Source organism: Chanodichthys erythropterus, chromosome 11, assembly GCF_024489055.1.
Source record: "Chanodichthys erythropterus isolate Z2021 chromosome 11, ASM2448905v1, whole genome shotgun sequence".
NCBI lineage: Eukaryota > Metazoa > Chordata > Actinopteri > Cypriniformes > Xenocyprididae > Chanodichthys > Chanodichthys erythropterus.
Window position 1 is genome coordinate 59,512,604 of NC_090231.1, and position 23,181 is coordinate 59,535,784.

General features: G+C 40.1%; 7 protein-coding genes across 7 annotated transcripts; 3 read left to right on the top strand and 4 right to left on the bottom strand.

Moving 5' to 3' along the window:
• Positions 1-3,235: 3,235 nt before the first annotated feature.
• LOC137031013 (histone H2B-like) lies at positions 3,236-4,529 on the bottom strand. The gene has a single exon (XM_067401585.1). The coding sequence runs from the start codon at positions 4,331-4,333 to the stop codon at positions 3,959-3,961; it is 375 nt and encodes a 124-aa protein (XP_067257686.1). The 5' UTR covers positions 4,334-4,529; the 3' UTR covers positions 3,236-3,958.
• Positions 4,530-5,188: 659 nt separating this feature from the next.
• On the bottom strand, positions 5,189-5,673 carry LOC137030145 (histone H3). Its single transcript, XM_067400310.1, has one exon. The coding sequence runs from the start codon at positions 5,664-5,666 to the stop codon at positions 5,256-5,258; it is 411 nt and encodes a 136-aa protein (XP_067256411.1). The 5' UTR covers positions 5,667-5,673; the 3' UTR covers positions 5,189-5,255.
• An 872-nt stretch (positions 5,674-6,545) lies between these two features.
• LOC137030146 (histone H2A) lies at positions 6,546-6,939 on the bottom strand. Its single transcript, XM_067400311.1, has one exon. The coding sequence runs from the start codon at positions 6,930-6,932 to the stop codon at positions 6,546-6,548; it is 387 nt and encodes a 128-aa protein (XP_067256412.1). The 5' UTR covers positions 6,933-6,939.
• A 2,913-nt stretch (positions 6,940-9,852) lies between these two features.
• On the bottom strand, positions 9,853-11,353 carry LOC137030144 (histone H1-like). The gene has a single exon (XM_067400309.1). The coding sequence runs from the start codon at positions 11,323-11,325 to the stop codon at positions 10,705-10,707; it is 621 nt and encodes a 206-aa protein (XP_067256410.1). The 5' UTR covers positions 11,326-11,353; the 3' UTR covers positions 9,853-10,704.
• Positions 11,354-14,627: 3,274 nt separating this feature from the next.
• On the top strand, positions 14,628-15,043 carry LOC137031018 (histone H2A). Its single transcript, XM_067401591.1, has one exon. It carries the CDS (start codon positions 14,639-14,641, stop codon positions 15,023-15,025), a length of 387 nt encoding a protein of 128 aa, XP_067257692.1. The 5' UTR covers positions 14,628-14,638; the 3' UTR covers positions 15,026-15,043.
• Positions 15,044-15,888: 845 nt separating this feature from the next.
• On the top strand, positions 15,889-16,308 carry LOC137031014 (histone H3). The gene has a single exon (XM_067401587.1). It carries the CDS (start codon positions 15,898-15,900, stop codon positions 16,306-16,308), a length of 411 nt encoding a protein of 136 aa, XP_067257688.1. The 5' UTR covers positions 15,889-15,897.
• A 1,118-nt stretch (positions 16,309-17,426) lies between these two features.
• On the top strand, positions 17,427-17,904 carry LOC137031015 (histone H2B-like). Its single transcript, XM_067401588.1, has one exon. It carries the CDS (start codon positions 17,444-17,446, stop codon positions 17,816-17,818), a length of 375 nt encoding a protein of 124 aa, XP_067257689.1. The 5' UTR covers positions 17,427-17,443; the 3' UTR covers positions 17,819-17,904.
• The last annotated feature ends 5,277 nt before the right edge of the window (positions 17,905-23,181 follow it).

Sequence of the window (23,181 nt, forward strand, 5' to 3'; positions counted from 1 at the left end):
AAATTAAAAAAAATAATGAGTTACTTTTCTAGTTACTTGAAAAAAGTGATCTGATTACATAACTCAAGTTACTTGTAATGCGTTACCTCCAACACTGGTTACTTTTGCTTTTCTTTTTCTCATCTGCTTTTTTTTTTTTTTTTTTTTTTTTTTTGGTTGAGTGTTCATATTAGAGGATTATGAATCTGTACGATTTTGTACAATTTATAACAATTTGGTTTAGTGACAAAATATTGTCTCCTAAAAGTGTATGGATCGAAAATCATTGAGACCCCAAAATTGACAGGATGTTCCCAATTGTGCACCGCTACTCCAGCACACACCCGTCCGACACCAGGTGGCGCTATAATAAGGTGATTTGCATTTAGGGTCCTAACTTTGGAACCCTTAAGGCCCGTTCACACCAAGAACGATAATTATAAAGATAACGATAAAGATATAGTTCTAAAAATCATTCGAAATATAAAAGAATAGCACTGTCCACACCACAGCTATATCGATATAGAGAAACTACACTTTCAGAATTATTTTTTTTCCCCTACTGTTGAACGATAAAACACTGACAGCCAATCAGAATCCGTTGTAATGTAAGGACTCGCGCATTTAAAATGGCAGTTATTTGCCGAGGTCCAGAAAAATCCACCGCTGTTTGACAAGTCAAGCCCTCTTTTCAAGGACACTTTAAATAAAATGTATATATGGAAAACAATCAGTATATATATATATATATATATATATATATATATATATATATATATATATATATATATATATATATATATATATATTAACAATGAGATCATTATGCTAGGCTAGCAAACAGTGTAACATAAAATTACCTCAGCTATCCAGCGCTGGTTTCAACATTGTCTTGCTTTCTTTAAAGTTGAAGGCATTGTTTTTATTCCACTATATTGACTTCATCAGGTGAATTCATTGTTAGATTAGATCGATTAGCTATTCACTCGAAACATAGCATGCTGAGGACATCTGCTGGTTAAAGCCATGTAAATGCAACAAGAACAGCAAAAACATGTTGTACACACTTTGAAACCGCAGCGTGAGCTTAGAATAAACAGACCGTTATCATTCGTTAGTGTGGACACAAATACAGTCAGTGTTATAGTTATCTTTATAGCTATCGTTCTTGGTGCGAACGGGCCTTTATAGCTGGAATCAACATTGTTTTTTAACCCTTAGTCAAGCTTTACAAATGTATCTCTGCATCTGGAATCAAATACAGTATGGTGAAAAACAGTATGCCAAAACAGTAGCATGTAGGCGAAAAGCCCCTGGATGATCTACTTCTGCCAAGATTCTGAAGAGCGCATTTGATGAACACTTTACTATCCCACGAGGCCACGGGAGGGTTTATGAATGACAGTGAAGCAACGCAACTGACGCTGAAAGGTCACATGACATAGACAACATGGCGGATGTAGAAGGTCAGAATTTTTTTCATATTATTACTATACTCATACTATATAGAATGTACTTTTTTAACGATCGTGAAGTAAATTCAAATGCAAATGTAGTACCTACTCATTACGCGGTTTCAGACGCAGCGTATATCTCTGATTTAGTTTCTGTTTATAAAAAATGTCCACCATTTTGAATTTTCTGAAAAACATTTTTTCGAACTCCGAGGCCGTTGGTCCGATCTTCTCTAAAAACGCACACAGTAGCTAGAGACAGTGCTGGCAAAAACTACTCAAAAGTTTTTAATTAAGCGTTGCAACATTATTAGTGGATTAATCAGCCTGGTGTCCCTCATTTTTCATGAATTGACCTATATATCCTGAACAAAATGTCCACCCATAACAAAACCTAATACACACAGACCGCAGGACATTTTGAGAACACACACCAAATCACATCGACACTGCACCTATAGGGGGCGATAAAAACTGAGAATCCTTAATAATGCTGTAACCATATAATTGGTGAAGTTGAAAATTGGTATGTGCCTTTGGTGGATTTACTCACATATCCTCTAACATGTCCTGGATACACTTATTTACTGTTGTGAATAAAACAAACACGTAGGAGAGTGGGGTAAGATGAGCCAGTGGGTAAGTTGACCCACCCCCTGTATCTTGGCAACCGTACCATTTTATTGTCATGTGACCATATATTTTAGAACCACCCATCATTTCTGCCAGAATGTATAAGGAGAAGCACATGGGAGGAGTGGAAGTCACTTATTTACTTATTTTTAGTTTGTCAAAGTAAAATTTTAACATATCAGATGTAATGCTGTTTCATCAAAGAAAATTCGTCCAGGTCTAAAACTATTTATGATGCATATTGGTGATTTAGCAACGTATAAAACCATGCAAGTCATTTAGCTAAATATTATTCTGAATTGCTAAGCTAGCTAGCTTTTCCTAAAATGGCAGCTATGGGGCAAAGTGAGCCAAAAGCTGTGGGGTAAATTGAGCCAGTGTTTTAACTGTGTGTTCACACCGCCGGCGGCGAGAGTGTCAAAGTGAAAGGAAGTCATTCATTTTAAATGAGAGCCAGCGGCGAGCTCTGGCGAGAGCGGCGCGGCTTGGATGGTGAGAGCGTCGAGGAGAGTTGTAATCAAGTCACCTTTATGGTAATGAGCTATGACGCGGTTCAGCGGCAACCAATCAGAATGTAGAGGTCCTCGTTTGAGAGGATTCCGATTGGTTGCCGCAACTTGTCATTCACTTTGACCCTCCCGCCGGCGGCGGTTTGAATGAACAGTACAGCGTTGTTCCCAAGGCGAATGTTGACGCTCTCGCCGGTGTGAACGCACGGTAACTTACCCCATTTCAACTTAATTTGGTTGGCTTTATGTTGTTTAAGTTGGCTTTAAAAAAGAAATATGAATATTTGTAAAAGGAATGTGATTATTATTATTTTTTTTAAATAGGTACATTATCTTTAAAATTTCACATTTGAAGTTTCATTCAGATTCAGTTAGATGGTCAGTTTACACCCACCTACTGACTCGGGTCAACTTACCCCTAACTTGGGGTAAATTGAGTCAGAGGAACACTTTTTTTATAAGCAGCCATATTTTTAGAGCTCTTTGTCATAAATGTATTCTGATCCTTTAAATCATAGTAAACATCCTGAAATTACTAGAAATACTTACGTTCGACTTTCATTTTCCCTTTTCTTGAGGACCATATAAGTAAAAAATGGCTCATCTTACCCCACTCTCCCCTGTGTGTTAAACTGCAGTAATCATACAAACAGCACAATCTCAGAGAATTATTCCATTTATTTACTTTTTCTAACACATGAGGGTTTGTCTGGTGTAATATTTCTGAATTCCAGAATTATATTTCATTTCTACAAAGACAGTTTACACTCAGCAGTTCACACAAATGTAATAGATTAGATGACTACACACATGATAGAAATTATAAAAATGAATAAGGTTCTGCTGCAGATATAACATTTGTCCTGTGAGGTCCAATGAAGTGATTAAATTTTAAATGTTGAATATGAATCCACACCGACTCCAGATGGACTTTGCAGTAAAAACCACAAGATCTCTAATCATCCTTTATTGCTCAAACCCTGATGACGGAGTATATTTATTGAGAGAAAACTTCGTGAAAGTGAAACGTTAAGACTTAGTTTATATTGACCAGCCCTGAGAAGTTTAACAAAGTTCAAGTGAAATGAAAGTCAAACCACACAATACAAATAAATATTTAACGTTTTCCTGAACCTGCTAAAATTTGAATTACATAGAATATTTAACACTACTGAAATCATAGCTTTCAAGTGTAGATTAATTGCAAAACAAAAAAAGACAGCAGTGCAGCTTACATGAATTCAAAAGCAAAGGAAAAAACAAAAACTAGAATATTCAGATATATTGTTTTACAGTTAAACACCTTCCGGTCAGAATCTCTTTTGTGTGAGTATATGGGTGGCTCTTAAAAGAGCCTTTGGGTGTGTGGGAGTCTCGGGGACTCTACTTGGAGCTGGTGTACTTGGTGACGGCCTTGGTGCCCTCAGACACGGCGTGTTTGGCCAGCTCACCGGGCAGCAGCAGACGCACGGCGGTCTGGATCTCTCTCGACGTGATGGTGGAGCGCTTGTTGTAGTGAGCGAGACGAGACGCCTCACCGGCGATGCGCTCGAAGATGTCGTTGACGAAAGAGTTCATGATGCCCATCGCCTTGGAGGAGATGCCGGTGTCAGGATGAACCTGCTTCAGCACTTTGTACACATAGATGGCGTAGCTTTCCTTCCTGGACTTTCTGCGCTTCTTTCCTCCCTTCCCGGCGGTCTTCGTGACGGCCTTCTTGGAGCCCTTCTTAGGCGCGGACTTGGCTGGTTCAGGCATGATGCTGAATGATCGCAGAACTGACGAATCAATGTGACTCACGAGCGACACAGAGGCTTTTATTCTCTACCATATGCTAATTTACACAGAGAGACGGGATCACCTGACTGCCTGTTTTCATAGGCCACACCCATAAACTCGTGTTTCACTGGACAACTCAAAGCATCACGCGCTGAATGAGAGCCAATCAAAGACTATTAAATGATAGCCCCGCCCACTGCCAACAGTTTGAGCGACACCCCTCCCCCCAGTTTCCTTTGTTTCATTTCCCGCTCTTTTTGTTCATAATAGATCGAGAAAATAAGAGGTTCCGGAAAAATATTGTGCAAAATCATGTAATTTTAAAATCTCTTATAGATCCATTGATGGACTTTGGGAGGAAAGAGACCAATAAGACACTCTTTCTTCATTGTTTCTGTTATTGAACTGTTTAAACTACAAATATTAATAAACGCCCATTTTTGTGTAAAATAAAATGTTCTTTTCTGTTTTTTTTTTTTTTTGTGAAACGTATTAATTAAATTACTGAACATTGTGTAAAGAGCTCCGTGCGCCATTTAAACTATTATATTTTGTTTATTATGTTGGTTAAAGATGAGAAGTCCCTGAATACATTTACAAAATATTTTTATATTGTGCAGCATATTTTTAGTATAGTAAGGAAGTATCACTTTGTGCATGTATTCACTATACAGCATTATTTTAATGTATAAAAGTCATCTCTAATGTAATTTGTGAAGCGATAACATGAACTTAAATGAAGAGGAAAAAGCCTCATACTTTTAACCTACATATTGACCTCTGACACTTTGGTTTGACACTATAACACCATTGTGTAATAATGACTGTCGCTGGAAATGTTCTCGTTCAGAGCAGGTGTGTGGCTCTTAAAAGAGCCGTTGGGGTGATGCGCTGATGCGGGTTAAGCGCGCTCTCCGCGGATGCGGCGGGCCAGCTGAATGTCTTTGGGCATGATGGTGACTCTCTTGGCGTGGATGGCGCACAGGTTGGTGTCCTCGAACAGACCCACCAAATAAGCCTCGCTGGCCTCCTGCAGGGCCATGACAGCGGAGCTCTGGAAGCGCAGATCCGTCTTGAAGTCCTGAGCGATTTCTCGCACCAGCCGCTGGAAAGGCAGTTTGCGGATCAGCAGCTCGGTGGACTTCTGATAACGGCGGATCTCTCGGAGAGCCACGGTCCCGGGCCTGTAGCGATGGGGCTTCTTGACGCCGCCGGTGGCTGGCGCGCTCTTCCGCGCTGCTTTAGTAGCGAGCTGCTTCCTCGGGGCTTTACCACCGGTGGATTTACGAGCGGTCTGCTTGGTTCTTGCCATTGCTCAACTTTCCTTCTCTCTGTCCTGCTTGTGCTGGAAATGCGGCTTGATGTTTCACTCCTGCTTTTAAAGCGTCGCGCGGCCACGAGCTCGTAGTGTCGCGAGGGGGCGCGGAGGCCTGTGATTGGCCAGTGTGTGACGTGTGCTCATGACCGCTAGCCAATGACTGCGCGTTTCCTCTTTTCAAACACGCGGAGGGTTTCCCGCTCAAGACGCTTCAGACAGTGTCACACACCCACAGACTTACACTCACTGCTGTGTTTATTTGTGCTGAAATTAATTCAGTGATTGTGCAGATCTCGGATCAGAACTAAATCATTTTGCCATCTGTATAAAAAGCAACCAAAGAACGATCTCTAGCAAACAAGTTATGAGATTATCATGTTCATAATAAACATTCACACAACATCTGATTTGTTTGATGGGTAACTTCCTGATTATTCACCCACTGCATGTTATTTAAAGCGTTATCTTTATCAGATAAAATGTGTGGCTTTTAAAAGAGCCTTTGAGTTACTGTGTTTAATATGTTTACTTGGATTTGGTGGGCTTTTGGTCAGCAGAACAGTAGATATATCTATATTTTCATTAAGGAATGGGTTGTGGGGCTTGTCTTTTTATTTCAGGGAAATGTCTCTAGTCTCTAAACCTGATGAATGATCTCAAACACATTAAAGAATAATGCCTTTATAACATGCACGTTTCAGTTGCTATTGAATTTGTAATTGTTGATGCAAAACAAACATTTGTTTTGATGGATCACTTTTATTTCACCCACTGCGTTTATATTGTTTAAATATTAAAGAAAAGCGCTCTCTATCAGATGAAATGAGTGGCTCTTAAAAGAGCCTTTGGGTTTAATGACAGAATGGAGCTGGTTTATTTGGATTTGGCGGGCTTCTCGGTCTTCTTGGGCAGCAGAACGGCCTGGATGTTGGGCAGCACGCCGCCCTGAGCGATGGTCACTCCGCCCAGAAGTTTGTTCAGCTCCTCGTCATTGCGTACCGCCAGCTGCAGGTGACGGGGAATGATGCGGGTCTTCTTGTTGTCCCGAGCGGCGTTTCCAGCCAACTCCAGGATCTCAGCGGTCAGATACTCGAGCACAGCCGCCAGATAAACAGGAGCACCGGCACCGACGCGCTCTGCGTAGTTGCCTTTGCGGAGAAGCCTGTGAACACGACCGACGGGGAACTGCAGTCCTGCCCTGGAGGAGCGAGTCTTGGCTTTCGCTCTCGCTTTGCCGCCGGTTTTGCCTCTGCCGCTCATTCTGAGTTCAGTTACTGTTACTTTCAAGATAAAAGTAAGACAATGAAAACTCAATCCTGCACACACTGTCTTTATAGGAGAGTGCCAGTCGCCCATTGGCTTAGAGTCTGATCAGATTTCATCCAATCACTGAACTTCCCTCCAAAGCCCAACCCCCTTTTCTGGCGTGAATGATTATACACAAGAATTTGTGACTATTTTTGTTAAACTATTGAAAAATGGTACAAAATGGATGATATGCTGTTCCTGAAAAAAGTGTTACGCTTTCACACACTGTACAGAATTATGATCATATTGTTGTTTGTGGGCTTGTTTGTTTTGTCACAAGTCTCCAGCAGTGTTTATTCTGCAGTTATTCAACATATTTGGACTGTGATTACTGTATGCACCTCATTAGTTTTATGGCCATTTTCAATCAGTTTTTAAATGTATAATTGTTTACTAAACATGCGTATTCAAAACTCAGTTACTTTAGATATAAAAATAAGTATTTTAAGTTGTGCAGATTCCATGAGTCTTAAGATCTCATCTTCACTATTTACTTTCAAATCAAACAGAAATCATTAACAATATCAATAAACATTTTCATAATTTTTAAATGTATTTAATTTTTATAAGTTTGTGCCTTGAGGCAACATTTGTACCACAATGGAAAAATTTAAACATTTGGCATTTTCATGTAGAAAAGATAAATATATTTATCAACACATCAATTTCTTTAACTAGACACTTAAACAAACAAATTTATCCAGTTTTTAATGTATTAAAAGTTTCATATTTAATAAAAAGTAACATTTTATATCCAGCTGATGCCCTCAGGCAACATTGTACCATAGTGGAACACAAACATTACCAAATCATCATATCTTTATGTTATTATATCAAGTTATCATATCCATCTTCATCCTCATCTCCATCTTCTCTCTCCATGATGGACTGTCACTATGATTTCATCTTCCTCATCACAGCATGACCCCTCATTAACTCCTCATCCTCACCCTCATCAGCTGCCAGTGTTACATGTGTTTTATACCTTTCTGAAGCGCTATAGAAAATGTGTAGATCATAATATTTGCAGATATAGTATGTGAATTACTATTCTTATAAGTGCATTAAAAAATCATGTGAAAATGCAAACATATTTAGATAATTCTAACTCTTTTTCTTACAAATATGATACATTTGTATCCAAACCTATTATGCCTGTATGGCCTTATGCGATTCCATTATGGTACAATGTTGCCTTGAGGAAACACAGTTTTTTGTTATTTTCTCTAAAACATTTGATGATATATAATGTAAAGTTCTTAAAAATACTTCTTTACTTACCAGTGAAGGTGATTCATATTTTTTGTGGGTGATTAAATGGTTACAAACAAGTGAAAAAAGCACTTTTCAATGGAGAAAATATGGAGTCATGTGACATGTGCTGAAACAGGACACAAAATGGACCTCTGTTGGTCTTTTTCCGATAGAAAATAAGCAAATAACAGATTTTAAGATAATTAGTTTCCTAAATATTAATTTAATTATTAATTGTTTTTCTGTGTGCAGTTAAAATGAACTTAAATGGTGAAAATTTAAACATGTTTTTCTAATAATTTACTTCAATATTAATATGCTACTGGGGTTTGACACACACTAACATGGAATATGGATATTATAGGCTGTTCCTGCCAAAAGTGCTTCACTTTCACACTATATTTTGTGCTCATTGACCTTCTGATACTGTACAGAATTATGTTCATATTGTAATACTGGAGTTTCATCAGTTCATATTGTTGTTTGTGGGATTGTTTGTAATAATTGTTTACATGTATAATAATAGTTCACTGAAATTAAGTGATATAGAGAAAACTACATATAAGTATTTTATATTGTTAAGATTGCAGTGTTCAGGGTTCCTACACATTTTCCATTTCAAAATTCCATACTTTTCCAGACTCAAATTTCCAGACCTCCTTCCAAACGTTTTTTCTGCCATTGGTAAGCCTCTGTCTCCTTTTCTATGTTTTCTCTGCACCATGTTTATAGTAGGGGTCTTACAGTCTTTTAGTGATTTTTAAATCAGTGTTTGATTGTTGAAATAAAGTTTTGTATTTAGTATTCACGTCTAGGCCCTTCTCTTCTTAAAACTATGTTGCTATGTGACTTCTGTTGTGGATTAATTTACAAGTACTAATATATTCCCTGTTTAAAAGGGTAGTGACTTTGTTTCCCTTTCTGACCATACCACTCGCTACACAGGCGTAAATATTTAATTTGTTTAACATTCTAATAATTCGACACATTTACTTCATAGACATCCTTCTCTGATTTATCCATTCTGTTCTGTTGTCAGTATTTGTTGGTATCAAAACATTTCTATAGAGTAGCCTACGAGTACGAGTAGCTTACACAAGCGCAGTATCAGTTTTAGAAATTTGCAAAGTAAAAAGAGGTGTAAAAGGTAATGTGTGGGGGGGTCGGGGGGCATCCTCCCCAGGAGAAGATTTTTGTGATTTTAACATGTAAATGAAGCATTCTGGTGCACTCTGACAACAACATAAATGGGAAAACCAACATTTCCTTCAAGTAAAAAAAATAAAAATAATAATTAATTATTGACAGTATGGCTGAGAATTGACAAATTTCACAATTGAATGCGATTTTGATTCAAAAGCTTGCTTGATTTTGAAAATTTTGATTTTGATTTGATTACCTTCGATTCAATATTGATTCATTTGGGGCCTATCAGGTCAAGTACATGGCAAATTTCCTCAAAGAAAAAAAAAATCAACTAATGCTGTAAATTATACAAGGAACCACAGCTGGTACATCATTATAATAATAAAACTGATTTGCAATACTTTCATGTAGGCTAAATTACACATAAGGAAGTTTATATAAATTTTTAATGACAATTATTTTTCTCTTTTTTTTTTTATTATTTAGGCCTAAACATTTAAATGGTGGCTGTCATGAAACAGATTTATACATTTAACATCGAAGCACATGTTAAGTACAAATACAATGAATATGCAATAGCCTATAGTGCACATATTTAGCAAAATGCTCCTCTTGAAGTTCATTTTTGTAGCTGAATAATGAGTTTTTGGCCATTGAACGGCTTTTCTGAGGTAGGCTAAATGTGATATTTTTACATGCTGTTTTATTGATGCCTTTCTGCAGTTGAAACAATGATTGATCGATTGCATGTGATACAGAATTCAGTAAGTTGTACTTTATCTTTCAACATTACTGCGGATGTTCAATCGTGTTTATTTTGTGCTGTAACTAGTAAAGCAGAAGAGATGGTCCGTTCACGAGCACTACAGCGATCTATCACGCCACAGAGCACCAAGAAAGATCACGACTCACTCCAGTCTATGGGAAAGTAGCCCATTTTCGATTCTTGTGAGAATCCTGAGACACGCGCTCGCCCTGAAAAAAACCTTCGGATCTACACGATTCACATAAATTATGTATTTTGATTCAAAAGAGCTAATTTCGCTGTAAAGTGTCAAGTTTACAGGTATAATAAATTAGAAAACTGAATAGAGACAAATAGTCTGGAAACACAAATATTTTTCCATACTTTTCCAGACCTGGAAGTTACTCAAATCAAATTCCATACTTTTCCAAACCGCGTAGGAACCCTGAGTGTTCAAAAATTCTCATCTTCACTATTTGCTTTCAAATCAAACAGAAATGATTAAATTCAGGAGTTTTGCTCTTTACTCAGAGTCAGTGGGTGGCTCTTAAAAGAGCCGTTGAGGAACAAACTAGATTTTTACTTCTTTTTGGGAGCTGCCTTTTTAGGCTTGGCGGCTTTAGGCTTTGCCGCCTTAGGTTTAGCCGCCTTGGCCTTTTTGGGGCTCTTGGCTGCTTTCTTAGCGGCTGCTGGCTTCTTCGCCTTCTTGGGGCTCTTCGTGGCCTTCTTAGCGGCTGTGGCAGCGGGTTTCTTGGCCTTCTTGGGCGATTTCTTCGCGGCGGGCTTCTTTGCCGCGGCGCTCTTGGGCTTCTTGGCCGCAGCGGGTTTCTTTGCCGCGGGCTTCTTGGCTTTAGGAGCCGCTTTCTTGGCCGGCTTCTTCTTGGTCTCGGCTTGCTGCTTGTTGAGCTTGAATGAGCCCGAGGCGCCGGTCCCTTTGACCTGCACCAGGGTGCCTTTAGTCACCAGGCCCTTGATGGCGATCTTGACGCGGGAGTTGTTCTTCTCCACGTCGTAGCCGCTGGCAGCGAGAGCTTTCTTCAGGGCGGCGAGGGACACGCCGCTCCTCTCCTTGGACGCGCTCACGGTTTTGATGATGAGCTCACCGACGCCTGGACCTGCTTTCTTGGCTTTCGCAACGGACTTCTTCTTGGGCGCTTTGGCCGGGGCGGCAGCAGCCGGGGCTGGGGCGGTTTCTGCCATCTCTCTCTGATCGGATCGAGTCTCTCAAACGCTGTCTGCTTTCAGCAATGAATAGCGCTCGAGCGGCGCTGCGCTCTTAAACAACACATGAGAACCTCGTAGACTCAACCTGCCCGCTCTGTGTCTGTGCGCGTCCACGAGCCGCTCGCGCGTGTGTTTTCTTCTCTCACATTTGGGGCGAAACTGGAGCAGTAAAATAGTTTGTCACAGTCGAAACAAAGCGAGCAGCAAGCAGAGGTTCTGAGCTTTCATTAGAGACTGAAATACGGCGAGAGGAAATGTTTGTTTCGCCTCCGTCAGATCAAATCCGAGGCGAGCATCAGTCACGGGGAAAAGCCGCGTGTGAATCTGCTGGATATTTGAAGTGATAAAGTTGCTGAAAGCCTGAACGCTCCTCTGTGTGTTCAGCAAACAGTCTGAAAGAGACTTGAATGAAATCAGCATCAGTGAGGGGCGAGAGGAGGCTTTCATACAGCTGCAGTTTTGGGCGCTTGAAGCACATGAACATCATCCGGAGTCTGTCTGTGACTCTCATCACCCTCATCTTCACCTTCATCTGTACTTATAATCATCATCATCATAATACACTGATTCTTGAGATAAGGGACAAAACATGTTTCAGATGTTAATTTATGATTTAATATTACATTATTAGTAAAGGTCTCAGCTAATGAACTATGTAAAGAACTACCGCCCTGCAGATTTTTTAAATCATGTTCACCAGCTTTCTTTCTTTCTTTCTTTCTTTCTTTCTTTCTTTCTTTCTTTCTTTCTTTCTTTCTTTCTTTCTTTCTTTCTTTCTTTCTTTCTTTCTTTGCACAATGTAAACAGACACCTTCATTCATTATAAAGGAAGTATTTGCAGAAGTGCAGCGTTCTGTTTTATTGAGATGTAATTGACAGCCTCAGTGAGTAATACAGCAGAGATCTTTGACAAATGTATTTCAATGTGCGATTAAATCCAATTGACAGGGATAACCATAGCAATGGACGGAACAAAATAATCTGAAACTGTGTGTCAAATTCATAAGAATTGGGGTATCCTAAATATAAAAAATAACAGACCTCCCACTTTTGCTATATAATTTATTACTTTGTTGTTCATTTTATAACGTTTCAAACTGGTCACTCTGTGACATTTTACTTTTAAATTTACAGATTAAAATATAAAAATAAATTAAATTAAATAAAATATAAAATAGTTATAAACTCTTTATTATCTGTCCTGACAGTGTTAATTCTTTAATTCATAAATGAATAGGATATTCCAAACTGTTTCTTTGCATTGATTGTAGATTTACTATCAGTACTGCTCACGGTTCCCAGTTTGTATTGGGGATGACAGAACTCATCCATCACCGCCAAAGACCATTTTTGACCCAGGAAAGCACTTCCATTTTGAAGTACGTTCAACTTCGTCAAGTGGACGAGGGGAAAACACAACACACATCTCTAGAGTATATTAATGGAGCTGTGTTGACATTTAACCACATTTAATACATGTAGCTACCTTAAGCTGACTGTTTTTAACACACCTATAGCTTACTGTATTGTTATCACTTTAGTTTGTGTTTAATATTTAATATAAATATTAACACAGTATGTTCATACAATATGTTTGTTTCTATTTATTTTTTTTAACAGTCCAAGCACACATACAGGCCCACAGAATGGTGCTTAAAATAAATTCATAAAGAGACGGTGCCTCATCATTTATAAATGATGCAGAGAAAATCGCATTTAACATACAATAATAATATTCAACCAAAAAAAAATTACATTTTAGAATTATTATATGACATTCCCTTTAGCCCAAAAATTTTAAAATCTATGTGCATGTGCTTGACATTTTTGGCAGCAAGGACCTGAAGGAGACACGGGCACATTTGGTCACATGCTGTCAAGGCTTCATTGTGAGTTCATTTGTGAGCTCAAGTTTTTGGCCATTTTTAATGCACATTTTGTAAGTAGCTGCACTATTGTTCATTACTGGCAGGTAGAATAAAAGCCTTTTTTCCTGTGTTTTAGATTTATGTTACTAAGTTTTATAGAAGACATAGAGGAAAAGCTCTACCTTATCCAGAAAGTATTGATGATCGTGAAGGCAGTGCATCAGAAAATAAGGTCGTAGTAAAAAAGGAAGAAGATGAAGATCAAGGAGGATCGAAGCAGTCGGGGCCGTCCTTACGATCGCACCGGGGTCAGTGTTAGTGATGGCAGAGATGAAGAATATAAGTCATAGATTGTGGAAGTCAGGTATTTGGATTCATTATCCTATGCCAGATGTGATCCATACTTGATCCAGAGGTCAGGAAAGATGCAAAATCAGAAATGCTCCAAAAATTATGACTAAACAGGTCAAGATTGAGTTACGTGTGGAAAGTGTGGACTGAAAAAGAGTCTTTTTGCTTTTCACTCGTGCTACAATCATTGATTTGCAATTCCAAGAAAGAAACAATGTTAATGATTATTTTGGAGTTAAAAAAAAACATTAAAACAAAGACATGGTTTCACTTTCTTCCAGGCAGTGAAGTTGCATCTGAATTTGTGGTTTTTGATATTTTTACATGTTCAAATTAAATATAGTAGCACAAGCTAAAATGGAATGTTATGAAAGTTTTTTTAACACTAAGAGCTTTTTAGATTTGAATGTGTGTGCAGTATTGACAACTTTGCCAAAAATTATTTACCTTAATAGGTCAGATACAAAACCCTAAAAAAAAATGTCAAAGTTCTGATGTAGAAAATTAATTTTGTAAAATGATTTTAAGCTTAAATATATATCAAATATAAAGTCATTATTTTTTTCTAACTGTGATTTCATAATTCGTCCCGCAGAGGATTAAACAATTTAATAATCTCTTATGAAGGAATATTCAGCTGCAGCAGTGTGTCCTGATGTAGATCCTTTGAACCATCTGTGAATATTTGCAGCATTGATACTGTTGAACAACAACCTCCTTCTGTGTAGATTTTTCACCTGTAGATGACAATGAGGTATATTTGGTATTACAATAGAGACTAACTGAAATTTTGGTGATACCCATAATAATAACATCTAGTTGCTGTCCAACCCACAGTTTTGATATTATTATCCCCATACTTCCTGCACTCTTAGTATTAATAGTCAAAAATACTTATGCATAATTGTTCCCGCCAGAAAGGGGGTTGGGCTTTGGAGGGAAGTTTAGTGATTGGTTGAAATCTGAACAGACTCTAAACCAATGGGCGACTGGCACTCTCATTTAAAAACACTACGGAGACACACAATTCTCACTCTTTGATTCAAGAAATTACAGTAACTGAACTCAGAATGAGCGGCAGAGGCAAAACCGGCGGCAAAGCGAGAGCGAAAGCCAAGACTCGCTCCTCCAGGGCAGGACTGCAGTTCCCCGTCGGTCGTGTTCACAGGCTTCTCCGCAAAGGCAACTACGCAGAGCGCGTCGGTGCCGGTGCTCCTGTTTATCTGGCGGCTGTGCTCGAGTATCTGACCGCTGAGATCCTGGAGTTGGCTGGAAACGCCGCTCGGGACAACAAGAAGACCCGCATCATTCCCCGTCACCTGCAGCTGGCGGTGCGCAATGACGAGGAGCTGAACAAACTTCTGGGCGGAGTGACCATCGCTCAGGGCGGCGTGCTGCCCAACATCCAGGCCGTGCTGCTGCCCAAGAAGACCGAGAAGCCCGCCAAATCCAAATAAACCCGCTCCAGTCTCTCATTAAACCCAAAGGCTCTTTTAAGAGCCACACATTTCGTCTGATAGAGAGCGCTTTTCCTTTGTATTTAGACATCATAAACGCAGTGGGTGAAATAATGATCCATCAAAACAAATGTTTGTTTTGCATCAACAATTAAAAATTCAATAGCAACTGAAACGTGCATGTTATAAAGGCATTATTCTTTAATGTGTTTGAGAGATCAATCATCAGGTTTAGAGACGAGACATTTCCCTGAAATAAAAAGACAAGCCCCACAACCCATTCCTTAATGAAAATATATTTATATCTACCGTTCTGCTGACCAAAAGCCCACCAAATCCAAGTAAACATTAAACACAGTAACTCCAAAGCTCGTTTAAAAGCCACATTTTATCTGATAAAGATAACGCTTTAAATAACATGCAGTGGGTGAATAATCAGGAAGTTACCCATCAAACAAATCAGATGTTGTGTGAATGTTTATTATGAACATGATAATCTCATAACTTGTTTGCTAGAGATCGTTCTTTGGTTGCTTTTTATACAGATGGCAAAATGATTTAGTTCTGATCCGAGATCTGCACAATCACTGAATTAATTTCAGCACAAATAAACACAGCAGTGAGTGTAAGTCTGTGGGTGTGTGACACTGTCTGAAGCGTCTTGAGCGGGAAACCCTCCGCGTGTTTGAAAAGAGGAAACGCGCAGTCATTGGCTAGCGGTCATGAGCACACGTCACACACTGGCCAATCACAGGCCTCCGCACCCCCTCGCGACACTACGAGCTCGTGGCCGCGCGACGCTTTAAAATCAGGAGTGAAACATCAAGCCGCATTTCCAGCACAAGCAGGACAGAGAGAAGGAAAGTTGAGCAATGGCAAGAACCAAGCAGACCGCTCGTAAATCCACCGGTGGTAAAGCCCCGAGGAAGCAGCTCGCTACTAAAGCAGCGCGGAAGAGCGCGCCAGCCACCGGCGGCGTCAAGAAGCCCCATCGTTACAGGCCCGGGACCGTGGCTCTCCGAGAGATCCGCCGTTATCAGAAGTCCACCGAGCTGCTGATCCGCAAACTGCCTTTCCAGCGGCTGGTGCGAGAAATCGCTCAGGACTTCAAGACGGATCTGCGTTTCCAGAGCTCCGCTGTCATGGCCCTGCAGGAGGCCAGCGAGGCTTATTTGGTGGGTCTGTTCGAGGACACCAACCTGTGCGCCATCCACGCCAAGAGAGTCACCATCATGCCCAAAGACATTCAGCTGGCCCGCCGCATCCGCGGAGAGCGCGCTTAACCCGCATCAGCGCATCACCCCAACGGCTCTTTTAAGAGCCACACACCTGCTCTGAACGAGAACATTTCCAGCGACAGTCATTATTACACAATGGTGTTATAGTGTCAAACCAAAGTGTCAGAGGTCAATATGTAGGTTAAAAGTATGAGGCTTTTTCCTCTTCATTTAAGTTCATGTTATCGCTTCACAAATTACATTAGAGATGACTTTTATACATTAAAATAATGCTGTATAGTGAATACATGCATAAAGTGATACTTCCTTACTATACTAAAAATATGCTGCATAATATAAAAATATTTTGTAAATGTATTCAGGGACTAAATATTTCAAATGTATGCAGGCAGTAAAGTGTAAATCTCAAACATAATTCTGCATTTTAGCTCTGAAGTTTAGGGTCATGTGACGCTGCGCTGGTTTCTGTCAGGTCCTGTAAGCAACTAACCAACTGCAGTTATTTTCTGGTTAGAGAATGAACTTTATTAATGAACTCAAATATAGCTTCACAATGTGTCGAGACTGTAAACAGCATCTTCTCATCTTTAACCAACATGATAAACAAAATATAATAGTTTAAATGGCGCACGGATCTCTTCACACAATGTTCAGTAATTTAATTAATACGTTTCACAAAAAAAACCCCAGAAAAGAACATTTTATTTTACACAAAAATGGGCGTTTATTTACTGTTTTTGTAGTTTAAACAGTTCAATAACAGTTAAACAATGAAGAAAGTGTGTCTTATTGGTCTCTTTCCTCCCAAAGTCCATCAATGGATCTATAAGAGATTTTAAAATTACACGATTTTGCACAATATTTTTCCGGAACCTCTTATTTTCTCGATCTATTATGAACAAAAAGAGCGGGAAATGAAACAAAGGAAACTGGGGGGAGGGGTCTCACTCAAACTGTTGACGGTGGGCGGGGCTATCATTTAATAGTCTTTGATTGGCTCTCATTCAGCGCGTGATGCTTTGAGTTGTCCAGTGAAACACGAGTTTATGGGTGTGGCCTATGAAAACAGGCAGTCAGGTGATCCCGTCTCTCTGTGTAAATTAGCATATGGTAGAGAATAAAAGCCTCTGTGTCGCTCATGAGTCACATTGATTCGTCAGTTCTGCGATCATTCAGCATCATGCCTGAACCAGCCAAGTCCGCGCCTAAGAAGGGCTCCAAGAAGGCCGTCACGAAGACCGCCGGGAAGGGAGGAAAGAAGCGCAGAAAGTCCAGGAAGGAGAGCTACGCCATCTACGTGTACAAAGTGCTGAAGCAGGTTCATCCTGACACCGGCATCTCCTCCAAGGCGATGGGCATCATGAACTCTTTCGTCAACGACATCTTCGAGCGCATCGCCGGTGAGGCGTCTCGTCTCGCTCACTACAACAAGCGCTCCACCATCACGTCGAGAGAGATCCAGACCGCCGTGCGTCTGCTGCTGCCCGGTGAGCTGGCCAAACACGCCGTGTCTGAGGGCACCAAGGCCGTCACCAAGTACACCAGCTCCAAGTAGAGTCCCCGAGACTCCCACACACCCAAAGGCTCTTTTAAGAGCCACCCATATACTCACACAAAAGAGATTCTGATTGATCTTATTTAAGGGATAAAAAGTTGCCATTTCTGCTTTGCTATTTCTTAGTTTGTAAGTGTTTTGTACACTGAAAGTTTAATGTGTTTATCATTCAAAATGTGACTACCAGACTAATGTTATTCTTAGGTCCCGTCCACACGGAGACGCGTTTCAGTGAAATTGCACACATTTTTTATCGGATAGGCGTTTCGTCCACACGGATCCGGCGTCTTCGAAAGGTGAAACCAGTATTTTTTGAAACCGGGTCCCAGAGTGGAAACTTGAAAACGCCGGCTTGGCGTTGTCGTGTGGACGGGGCAATCCGTATATTTTCTGAAACGATTGTCATCACCCCACGTGTCGACCCTAGTCAGACGCGCTAACACCACAAAACACCAACAGCAATAGCCGACTCTACATGCTTGTGTTAGTGCTGCAGAAGCTACTGAACCAAAATAAAGTGTTATTTCTAAGCTTTGCTAAAGTTCGTATTCAGCGCGCAAGGTTTATGCGCATGCTCAGTCTTCTTCGCTGCTTTAAGTGCATTTCTGCGGCAGAATTACAGCGCCACATAATGGTCTGGCATGTATACTACATCGTTTTGAGTCGTCTCGGTGGTTTCGTGTGGACGCAGATATTTTTTTGAGACGAGAGAAAAAGAAGCCCCGGCTTCGTGTGGAGGTAGCCTTAGTTTTACCTACATGCTTATTTAAAATTTAAGAATGTTTTTATGAATGTCTAAACTTTTCCTTAGATGACTGCCTCTGATCTCTCCTTTCTCCCATTTGAGGTCAGAATCAAGTAACTTTTTCTTCCCTGTGTTGTCAATCAGACTGAAGCTGGTGAGGATAAAGGCAAGAATAATCATCCAACTTTAACTCCAGTAAATACAGCATATAGAGAGACGGTCCGTAATCTATAATGGACTGAATTTACTAGTTATATATAGTTACATTCCTTACAGACCAGACGCTGTGTATGGCATGACAAATCAAAGAGTCCTTTGTGTCGTCCATGTGTCCATGTCATGGCAGCAGGCATAGCAGAGTTCAAAGTTATTGTTACAAGTCCCATTTTGCAGTCAAAGTTTTCTCCAACACTGCTGAACTGCTCTCTCCTTCCATGGTCCTTGACGTTATGTTGGTCCAGATTAACTAGTCAGATCGCATATGGACGTAACACTGCGTTCAGCTCCTTTCCGGCCATATGTTTACTCTCCTAATTAATCTGAACGTCCCCCTTGGCACGGGGCAGCCTTCAGTCTACTCGCGTGCATCAATTGCGGCTGCAGGTCAGTCAGCACTCCCATCCTTGTCACTGCAATCACCATGGCCGGCCCCAGATATTTTGGCTCTCCGATCTTGACTGGTTTCAGACTCCTCATCAGCACCTGCACAAACTTGTGTGTTGGTTTCTCTGAGGGGAGAGGAAGAGTTAGTGAAACATCACCATTAATAGAATTACATTTTTCGACCAGCTCCGTGACATAGTCGTCCAGGATCCTCCATTTCACCTAAAGAAGAAAAACGCCAGCGCGGCCTTTGACCAATGGTGTCGGGAAAGGCCTACCCATCAGAATTTCAAAAGGAAACATTTTAGTAGTGGAGGATGGTGTCATTCGTATTTCAGCTAAAACAGCTTGGAATACAGTCATCCAATTTTTTCCGTCTCTAAACACGCTTTAGTTAATATATCTTTGATCGTTCTGTTAAATCAATCAATAGTTTAAAGTTTTAGCCAATAATTGTGTTACTTTGGATGTAAAAGGTGTTCCATAATCATTTTAAATGACACTTGGTATCCCAAATCTGGGTATAATTTCTTTGCATTTTTGGCATTCTCCCTCGCACATAGGAAAGCTTCTGGCCACTTTGTCAATCTGTCAATGGATGTTAGTTTTTGCACAGATAAAGCATTAATTGCCTGAGCTGTCTTAGCAGCACTTGTGTGCGAAAGACCATGATAGTGACGTATAAGCAACACAAGTGTCGACTTTGGCCAATTGATTACTTACTTGCTTCCTCTTAATCTCCTGCTGCATGTCCCCTAACCTTGACTACATTAATTAAATCTACTATCAAATCAGAATGCGTACTTAGAATTAGTATAAATTTTGACAATTTTATTAACAAGTTCCACTGCCTGTGCTGATGTGTATGGTAATGTTTTTTCTGCATAACTATAAACCATCTGATGGTTTAGAACATGAACCATCAACATATAGACTATCCCCCTCTTCTAGGGCCGTATCTAACAGATCGGTCCTACAAGCAGTTTCAGTTTCAATTGATTTCCAACAATCAGGTACCTCATCAGTGCTGCCAGTGGTTTGGTCAGCAGTACCAAGCAACTCTCAAAGCAATGACAGCAGTGTGTGGCACAGATGTTGGTTTAATCATTGAATTTGTAGTTGCACTGTGCCGTCATGTGTATTAAAATTATGTAAAATTGCATTTACCTGATGTGAGGTGTGTAACGTCAGTGGATGTGTACTGGTTTTTTCTTTTTTTCAGCATCTCATACCATCAGGGCAGCAGCAGCCACTGCTCGAAGGCAGACCTTGTGTAATGTTGTCTAATGTTTTGGAAAAATACGCCAAAGGGCGATAACTTGTACCATGTTCCTGGGCCAGTATCCCCGCTGCAATGCCCCCGCTCTCGTGCACGTAAAGGTGGAAGTCTTTTTTGTAGTTCATTTCAACAGTCCACTTGATGACTTGTTGTGGTGAGGCTTGGTGTCAATGGCCTTCTGAGATAATGTGTCCCAGATAACAGACTTGTGGTCTCACCCACTGTACTTTCTTTCTTGAAGCAGACAATGACGGAGGCTTGTTCAGTTCTCTGTTGTTGTGGCTGAGATGAGCGTAGTTGGTGGGAGCTTGATGTTGTTGAGGGTTTTGTGCACGATTGCAGAGAACACAGCAGGCGAGTCAACATAGCCCTGAGGAAGACGTGTCCATAAATGAAAATAATGGCTGCACCTCTTCAGATATCAGTATGCTGAAAAAAAATCAGAACATATATATAAAGGACAGTATAGAATTTATGTGTAGGATATTTAATTTATTATAGTTACCACATCCAGTACCACTGGTGAAAGATCAGATCTTTGATCTTTCTCAAATCTTGTGTCAGTCGCCAACTTTGTCCATCTGCTTTGAGAATAGGATTAAAAGGTGTGTTATATGGTGAGTGCATCTTAATAATAATGCCATGTTTTAACAAATTTTCAATCACAGGTTCAATGCCCTTCTGGAGAAAGAGGGTATTGTTTTACATAGACCGGTGTTTTTGTTTTCAGTAACGCGGTGTACGGTTTATCATTGATGAAAGCTTGTGCTTAGCCCACAGTTTCACAGTTTTGGATTTACTCATTTCAGTGACGCTATCTCTTCTCCCTCACTCTCAGCTTCACACAGTAGGATGAGGGTGTGGCTCAGTGGACACCATCAGCACAGAACGGAAGAAAAAGAAAAATCATTATCAAAATCATTTTCATAAAATGTTGACCATCACTTGTGACCACAGGCAATAGTTTTTACCATCTACATTCAATTCCAAATTTGGCAAATCAATTTTGTTTTTTTATATTTTAGAGTGAGCAGAAGTACTTGGGGTTCCTTCACTCCTTAGGCATCCCTATTGGGGAGTCCATTCCATTCTGTTTGGTATTTGTTACTCTTGGTTGGAGTTTTTAATTCTCCTTTTTGTCTGTTTCTCCCTGTCTGCGTCTTTCCCCATCATTTCGTTTCCTGCACTCTTTTGCCCAATGACCAGGTTTGCCACAATAATGACATTTCTCTCGCCTTCCTTTCCCTTTTCCAGTCATTTTATCATTTTCGGTTTTCAGAGAAGGACACACATCAATTATCTCTGTCTCTGTCGCATCATCCCCCAAAGTTCTGAGGAGTATTACTTTAAAATCTGGACCCGTCAGTTGAGCATAACGGGTATGACATTTCAGAATCTGCACAATTTTCACTGGATGAGAGGGAGAAGGCAGATTGTTACATATACTTTCAATGTCACTTGCCTTAGCAGGACATATGGAAATTTGATTTCCCTGTCTCACAAACATTAAAGCAGGCTTTGATTTTTGTTCACATTTTGCTTTCTCAGAGTCTTCCCGTTTACTGGGAGCTGCAGCCCCCCCTGCCACACACTGCTGTGTCTCTCTACATTCTGGCAGGGTGGGATATAATTTTGATGGAATGAGAGGTTTTTTCAATTCCTCTCCTGTAGGCGCCTTATATTGACAAATATATGAAGGGGATGTTGAGGCATAGGGCTGATATGGATACCCCTTTTTTCCTTTTTTAAATTTTGGCCTCTCTGGACCTTTATCCCAATATGTTTTCATTTCTTTCCATTTACTGTACGACTTTTTCATGTACTTATCATTCCACTCTGGGTCTCCCCAGCCCCCATTAATCATCGAATTTGCACTTTCCATGTCCCCTGGCTTAAAAGAGCCTTCTTTGGGGAAAGGATCCAATTGTATTTCTCCTTGAGTCCACCCATATAAATTTGATAAATAGGGTTCAGTCCAATATCCACAATTATTTCTAAACATCCAATTTCGGGGTGTCTCATCTTGAATTCGTCTTGATATCTTTTGACCCATCTGGAGAAGCCAAATCAAATATGGCAACATGTCAATGGTATCAAACCCTCAATAGTGGTTGTGTCATGATCTGGGCTCTGTGAACAGCAAAAACATTTCTCTAAAGGATGTTGGAGGATTTCTGTTAGGAAGAGCTCAAACTAAATCTCTGCTCTCAGAAATGATCCTCCATCATCTCATATCATGTAGATCATCATATTAGAAATGTGTTAGCAATAATTTGCAGGGATGATTTTCTCTTGACATGATAATACTCTTCATGTCTCTTGATTTCCACAGACACTGATCCCAGCACCAGAGACGACTTCCTACACTGTAAGTCACTAAGAAAACAAGCAGAAACTTTGACACAAAACACAGACTCATGAAATATAATGATAGGCCTTTCCTATCTCCTTGATGTCCCACTGGCTGGCAGTAGTGTTTCAGTTAGTGACATACATTAATAATGTACACAAATAATGCGCGGCTCTTAGAGTTTGAACTTGTTGGACTCAAATATAAAGAAATGCGGTCAGTGCTTATGTCAAGCAGTTCATAATGTTGGCAATATATTCACAGATTCGAGCTTCCCGGATTAATAACTCGTGAGATAAACGTTGTTAAAACACAAATGCAGCTATTTCCAAGTAACCTAGACAATGAGCTACAACAACCCAATTTTCCTCAAATGTGCTTTATAA